General features: G+C 36.7%; 1 protein-coding gene across 1 annotated transcript; it reads right to left on the minus strand.

The window, feature by feature from the left end:
- Positions 1-1,233: 1,233 nt before the first annotated feature.
- Positions 1,234-7,614, minus strand: LOC109039565 (uncharacterized). The gene is made up of 4 exons (XM_019055081.2): positions 7,448-7,614; positions 5,844-5,921; positions 4,958-5,068; positions 1,234-3,361 (listed from the first exon to the last, which is right to left on the minus strand). The coding sequence occupies exons 2-4, from the start codon at positions 5,895-5,897 to the stop codon at positions 3,257-3,259; spliced, it is 270 nt and encodes an 89-aa protein (XP_018910626.1). The 5' UTR covers positions 5,898-5,921; positions 7,448-7,614; the 3' UTR covers positions 1,234-3,256.
- Between the last annotated feature and the right edge of the window lie 46 nt (positions 7,615-7,660).

The following is a 7,660-nucleotide window of genomic DNA, read 5'->3' on the forward strand; positions in this document are numbered from 1 at the left end:
AGTACTATAACCTATGCAGTAATACAAGGCGTAGTGCTCCACTTTTAAAATTTTGGTCAAATCTGAGACGCAAAAGAGAAACATGAACATTTCATGACTGTCTTTCTTCCTCAATTTCATTTATCTTAATTAAATTATCGGCATCTTCATTGCTGATCATGACTATTTGAGGCGAAAATTTATCTGTTCCTTCCCTTTAATCCCTGAAATTTTTCTCACAAGACAGCAGCAAGATTCATGACTTGTGACATGGATCGTAATCATCACACATTTCCTGTCCCCAGGCTTTTCGCTTTCATTTATTAATTGATTGATAAGATAAAGTTATCAGACTTAATTTATCTGTATTTTCTCATAAATGAGCCCCTGGCAGGTAACAATTGGGTTGAGGTGGAACTTGAGTGCGTGCAAGTCAAGTGAAAGATAATCAATTGACATTGAATAGTGTCCCTAAAACTGAGAGGCCACAGCCAAAGGCTCTCTCTCTCTCTGGCCCTCAACAGTATTCTTCACTGCTCTGGTCCTTAGACGAATCTCTGAAGTGAACTAACATCAAGATATCCAACATATAGCAACTGAAATACCAGTTGTATCTCTATGCTTAGTACAGGATAGATTCATTACACCTGATCACTACACCTTACATCTCAGCTATCAGTTCCCTGAGAATCCTTCCCCTAAAAATGAAAAACCAAGCCTGTTTTTGGGTCTCTAGGTTTATCAAGGTCTACTGAAGGTTTACCTAAAAATGGATAGAGAAAGATAGCAGCAAAGCGAGTTCTCTTTTCTTTGATAAGATCTTCTTATCCAGACAGATAGAATCGATGGACAACTTGTGCACAGAGAAGAAATAGGTGGTGAACTCTGAGGCTAATTTTTGCATCATCCAAAAGAACAAATGACATTCCCAAACAGCATAAAGACAGTGCTTGAACCAGCAATTTAGTTAAATTGCTGGGAGCAAGACCCTCCAGAAAAACATCATAACACTTATTAATTGTGAAGAATTTGAAAATTTGCTACATATATATGCCTAGTTTTCAATTTCCGCTGCTTACACAGCATCAATAAGTAGGATTGCTGAAAGGCCACAATTTCTGCTTCAACTCTCCACAGCTTGTAACAGTCAGAACAGTTGTGTTTTTTATAAAACTGCGACTTATCATTGGACTGGGATTGATGGTCAAAATTATCACCTCATGGAATGAGGACAGACGAAATTCACACACTTGGTAGGATCGGTAAATTTAAATTTATTGACTTCATGTAATGTTGTAAAAATGTTACACGTCATATCGTACTAACTACGATAAGTTTCCAGAGTAAAACTATTACAAGAGAACATTCAGGTTGAAAACGATCACAAGTTCGATTGGTTCAAAAACTAAAAAATGATAGCCTTGGAAAAAAAGGGAAGGTTAATTCACCGAGAGAATTCATCAAGAGGATAAAATGTTTATCCTAGCTCAGACTATTCGCACCTATATATTACTTAAAAATATATAAAATACCTTAAACGATATTCATACACTTTCTATCAATTTGAATTTCTGATATGAGGGCAAGAGTAGAAATTTTGCCCTGGTTATGTATTCTCCAAAAAATTATTCTAAAGGAAATTTAACTTATCAAGGTAACTAAAGAGACCAAGGAAATTCAATATATTCTAAAAATTTCATCTATCGAAAAAAAAGCGCCAAAAGTTATTTTTTGTCTTACTGATTGACATAACAAGACAATAATGCCCGAGTCACAATTTTTGACATTTCATTAGTTGTACTTTGTGCGAAATGAAAATCTCTGCCTACAAGATTTGAGGAAAGGAGTGAGCAAATAGTAAAAAACAGCGTCTACAAATAACTCAGGTACAAGATTTCAGGTAGACTGAACTCTCGGTGAATTTAAATTTGCATTAGACGAGGAAAAAATCAAAATGGAAGTTAATAAATAGTCAAAACAGAGATCCATATTATTACTTAGCTTCCTATTAAAAATCAGTTAAAAAGTGGTCAAAATATGTGAACAGAAGTTAAGCCATGTTAAGAGGGAAGAGTCAAGAGAAGGTTAATGGCCTGCAAAGCCATTCTATCAGTAGAATACGAAGAGTCTCTAACAAGCTCTCAGCGGCAGTATTTGCAACGGATGAGCCGTTGCAACCATTTGCACCGTCATTGATTGGAAGCATACAGATCAAATTGGAATTATCTTCATTGAGACTTAGGCTTATAGACCCATGTCATAATGGAGATAGTTCCTTTTGATGGAGGTACATTCAGTTAGCGCCGGATAACTGACAAAAATAGCAAGCTGAATCGATTACATTTTATGGATTGAATGCTATGCAAAGCCAATCACCTTCTTCTTGGCTTAAGACATAGGATAACCGTACATCGAAATGTGATAAATTTAAATTTCCCATCCCACAAAAGGAATCCTACGAAAGTTAAATTCTTTAAGTGGCAGTGGAATTTTCATTACTTACAATCAACTTTAAATATCAAAAGCTAACTCCTATAGAAACTGACACACCTCAAACAAGCAAATTAAAGTGAAAAATGTGCAAGAAAATCCATCAGTTTGCACTGAGCGGATTTTATCACGCAAATTCTAAATATTTCTCAGTTTACACACATGTGCAACCAAAATGATGCAGCTTGTTTAAGTAGTGTCCATTTCAATTATCGAATTTTTCAGACTGATGAGAGGAAAGTTGAAAGTGTTGAGAGTTAACTACACAGAAGATCTAGCTTACAGACATACAGGAATAACACCATGATGGGAGTAATCTAAAATTTTCCTAAGAAACATTTTGTTTATGCGGAAAAGATAAACTAAATGAAAGTTAATTATGAACTTGAAGCATTAGGAAATTTTCATAAAGCAAAACCTATCCTTAAAAATAAAAATGTGAAAAAAATTGAAGATGATTGAAACCTTAAGATTACCATCGGGATATGGTAGGGCAACAGGAAAATGAGACACATTCATGTTGTTTCTGCGCATGACTGACAAGGTGCGTCGGCCAGCAGGAGGAACGAAACAATTTTTTTTTAATTATCGGAGTGAGTGAGAGTGAGGGGACTAAAAAAGACGAGAGATAAATAAAACATGAACGTTCACACCAATAACACATACCTATCTTCACATACAGACTTTTGAAAGTAATACTTGGATAGTTACAGTTAAAATGATTTCAATCCAGACGAGAGACGATAATTTCTTAAAAGTATGTACATAATTTAGTTAGTGAAAATTCTTAGTTTTCCTCATCCTCTTCTTCTTCAGCTGAAGATGCTGTTGCTTTCTTTTCCACCTTCTTTGGCCTGCCGCGCCCTTTCCCGGCTCCAGAGGATTTTGGTGCCTGAAACAAACAAAAGAGTGAGTTTAAAATGAAACAGGAGGTAAGAGATGCACAAACGGAGAGGAAAATTATTGTACGAGAACTAATCGATGTATTAAAACTCTTGAAGCTGCAACCAAACCCTATACTTAGGTGGCTTCGGGGATCCCTTCATCGGGCAAGCTTACTCACATTCAAATTCCCATTAAGGCAGGTTTCAAAGCGAATCAAAGTAATAAGGAAAATTTCAAAAATCTTATGGAGTAATTCAGCTCAATTCTCTGCAAGGATTCCATTTGTTTGCCATTGGAAACATGAAAGAAGCGATTAAGAAATCTTAAAGTCTTCCGGGACTGGAACTATGTTTAAGTTTGTTAAAATCATAACACTTTTTGGAGGTATTTATTAATTCATTCGATAAAACATTATTGAAATCTTTTGTGCGAGTCCAGTCACAAGGTAATACAACTGAACTTTATTCAGTGCTTGAATCCAACAGATCCTGTATAGAAAACTTGCTCAAACATTTCTAATTGGCAACTAAATAATTGAAGGCTAAAGTTGGCCCTTAAATATTCTTGTTCAGCTGGCTAGGAAAATGCTGAAACTTAGACAAACTTTATTGATACATGCTAGAATCATTGAGGACCTCTTAAACGGATTCTATCGAGTGAAGAAAACTTCAGAAATTTGGGGATCTGTTAGAGAAAATCCTACGGTGCCCAAAGCCATTCAGTTTTCATCATGAATTATCTCTAAAAAGAAATCTTTATGACCCCTATGTACTGAGAAAGTTTGCAAAATTAGCCTTTAGAATTCTCAGTAAGATTTGAAAACTCATTTTACGTAAGTTTTGTTAAAGTAATCTTCCGGGTTTCCTGAAACCTAATCATTTTGTTAACCTAAATGGTCCTCCAAGGGGAAAGAAGATCCAAGAGCTGCAATGATTACGATATTTCTGCACTTGAAATATTGAAAAATGAGTTAAGTATACAGTCAAAGTGAGAAGCTGAGGATGAGTAGCACTTAGTATAATTCTATAAAGTAGATGAGTAATATATTTTAGGTAAGTTTTCAAAATTTCTTCGGCTCTTCACTGACAGAGAAAGAAAAAAGGCTCATAATATTTTTCAAATTTCCAAAGTGTTCTCTCTGCTTTTTCTGAAGAATCCTCAAATCTGCACAGAGCTTGAGAAAGCAAAATCTAGCATTTACGTCGTTTAAGCAACAAGAAGTTAAGATTTTCACACATCATTACAGAGAAGGGCAGAAAGTTCTTGTACTTTTAGCAAATTTTTTGTTTCTTTGATCTTCATGTCACAAAAAATTTAACTAGGATCATCTTTACAGGAATAACCTCAGAATCATCTGCAGAGGCCCGATGAGTATGCCCGGAGATGAGAGAAAAAGCTCGGTTTTCAATAATTATCTGTTCCACACCTAAATTTTTCTAATTGTAGGTGATCCTAGCCTTCAAGTCAAATCAGAAGTTGGTTCTTAATTTTATCTTGACAATTAAAGCAGCTAGATCTATATTATATCGATTGAGCAGCGGGTTAAAAGTTGAAATTAGTGCATTTAATGGTGAGAGCATTGATTGCGGTACAATTATTTTACCTTTGCTTTCTTGCTCTTCTTTCCAGAGCCCTTGGGTCTTCCACGGCCTCGCTTGGCGGGTGAGCCACCAGATGCAGCCTTCTCTGGCTTCCTCTTCTCAGCTTTCTTTTCCTAAAGATGAAGACAAAATTTATTACCGACCACATTTGCGACAATTATTGTGCTTCAAATCAAGTTATTAATTTCAAGCCTACAAGAGACGTTCTTTTCATTGCTAGAACCTAGAGCCACCTTTATTGGTCAAATATGCTGTTTTGAGCTTTGTTAGGCTTCGAAATTCTTAAAGCAAGCATAGGTCCAATTGAATTCTTATGGTTAAGAATTGTGGATCAGCAAAGTATAACAGGATCTGTCAAATAGTGAGTTACTTACAAAATGCTGACAGAAATATCCCTGTCCACAGAATAGGACTCTCCAGTTGGACATGACTAAGCATAGAATAGAATGGAATTTCTTCATAGAGAAAGATTCCCTCACTATTAATCAAAATTTTTCTGAGTGACGACATTTCTAATTTTAGAAATGTTTCTTTCGAGAGAGAACTTATTCAATTGAAATAACGATCAGACCTGCGCAGGCAAAGTCTGGCCATTGTAAAAAGAGCATGGCAAGAAAATAGATGGATGGGAAGATGTTCTGCAGCTTGAGAAATTACACGGAATTTGGGTGAATACAATGAGAGGGGGAAATGAGATTGGAGGCTTCAAAAATGAATTAAACTATGAACCAATAGAATTTTAAAAACAATTTTGGAGGGATAGAAGGCTGCAAAATGTATGATAAAGAGAGATGGGGTTAAAAGCTTGCTGAACTGGATTAGTTGTCACGACTGTTATAAAAGAAAAGTGGGTAAAATTTTTCTGAAAAAATTTGAACAAGAACTTACTTCTGACGCAGGCTTGCGTCCACGTTTCTTTTCTACTACAGCGTCGTCAGACATGTTGTTGATTTAGAGGGAATTCACCTGAAAAAGAAATTAATTTTTTTATCAGCTGTGGATGGATAAAAAAGAGGGGGAAAAAATATTGATGTGTTGACTTCTAAAAAATAATGTGCAAGCATGAATAAATATGGTTAATGGTACAAGAAAGTTCACTTAGAAATTAGAAAGGCATGCAGATATCTAAAGATGCTTGGCAACTGAGGAGGGAGGCACTTTTCTAAGTTTGTTAGACCTCTTAACAAACTTAAAAAAATGCCTTGCGCAATTTATAAACTTAAATTTTAGACGCTGGCATAACATTTCGGGGAGAAAACAAATTATGGTGATGTGAGGGGGAGAGGGGTTGTAAATTACTTAGCAAAGTGCCTACAACTCTTGATACAAGGCTTCTTGAACAATTGAACATTACTGAGTTATAGTGCAAGTACCAATGTCATGCCTGCAGGAATTCAAACATTGACCACACTGTTCGAGACGGCAGGCCCCACATGTAACGCAGTTTTAAGAGAGGAGTAGTTCCTTTCTTTCCATGACAAAAAAAAAATGGAAGAGCGATGTGAAGAATAATGTACAATCAGATGATTTAAAAGAGAATATCAGGGAAGACTTGTTGAAGCCTGGGGTCATATTCAGCTTGGCTTGGTAGCTTGTGTGAAGGGAATATTAAGGAGAAAACAGCATAGGTACATAAATTGCGGGAGACTGAGCAGAAGCATACCCGACCAGCCCCCTCCTATCCTCCCCCTGACTCCCTGACAATGAAAATTTGCCCAAGTACTTATTCAACATAGTATTCCTGTCAAGAAAAGGGCCAAATCCCTTCAGAATAAGTGGAAACATGTGAACTCTGCTAATTCAACAAAGGCAGGTGAATATAGAGCAGAAAATTGGCACTCTGAGTAAGTGATGAGTTCAACCTAGAGTAACAGAAAAGCAACTACACAATGAAGAGGGAAGCTAGCAGGGAGAATGGAAGCTTGGCTGTCTAACAATGAGATACACATCAGAGCCATACATAAGTCAGCGAAATTATTGAAAGGAGATGCAATGATAAGAATGTAATGAATGAATAAGTTGATATGAGGAATGACAAGCCGAAAATAGAGTTACGCCGCGCCCGCCATTTTCAAACTTTACATCTAGGAATGCAAGCTTCGTTCGGCGTCAAAGCTGCTTGTCTGGGCATCAGTGAAGTAAGTGCATAAAGCGTTCAGCAACCAGAACTGATGCTCGAAAATTACTGATAGAACGCTGGTACTGACTGAGCCAATTGCGGTCTGAACTCAGGAGCTATAGAGGTAACCGAAAAGAATTCTAACAACGTTAGAAGTCTCGAACTTTACGAAAAATTACTCATTCCGGCATCAATCTGAAAGGACGCCATCGAGGCTTGGGCTATCATTGATTCGACACAGACAGAGTTGGATTATTACACAAAACAGCGGGAAAAAATCGCAAAGCGATGCAACAAACGTTAAAAAATTCGTCGGAAAATCTAGTTGGAGTAAAAAAATTCACTACGAGAAAGAAAATTAAACAAGACTTACAAAAATTCAAAGAAGGGAACTGCAGTTGTTTAGCTAGAAAACTCACCGCGCACACTCACTAACACAAACGCATCCAATCAATTTTAAACGAGCTCGAAAGGTGGTGGTTGTTTGTATTTGACCGCCATCTTGACCTTGCTTACGTCATGATGAGATGATGAGAGCGAGGGAAGGACTTGAGGGAAGGAGACAATAGAGGGAAAAAATCTAAAA

Source organism: Bemisia tabaci, chromosome 3, assembly GCF_918797505.1.
Source record: "Bemisia tabaci chromosome 3, PGI_BMITA_v3".
NCBI lineage: Eukaryota > Metazoa > Arthropoda > Insecta > Hemiptera > Aleyrodidae > Bemisia > Bemisia tabaci.

Excerpts from the sequence above, each read along its gene's own strand:
- LOC109039565 (XM_019055081.2), bottom strand. The coding sequence starts at position 5,897 with ATGTCTGACGACGCTGTAGTAGAAAAGAAACGTGGACGCAAGCCTGCG. Across the intron at positions 5,069-5,843 it reads GACGCAAGCCTGCGTCAGAA|GAAAAGAAAGCTGAGAAGAG; the intron begins GTAAGTTCTTGT and ends CTTCATCTTTAG. Across the intron at positions 3,362-4,957 it reads AGAAGAGCAAGAAAGCAAAG|GCACCAAAATCCTCTGGAGC; the intron begins GTAAAATAATTG and ends TGTTTGTTTCAG.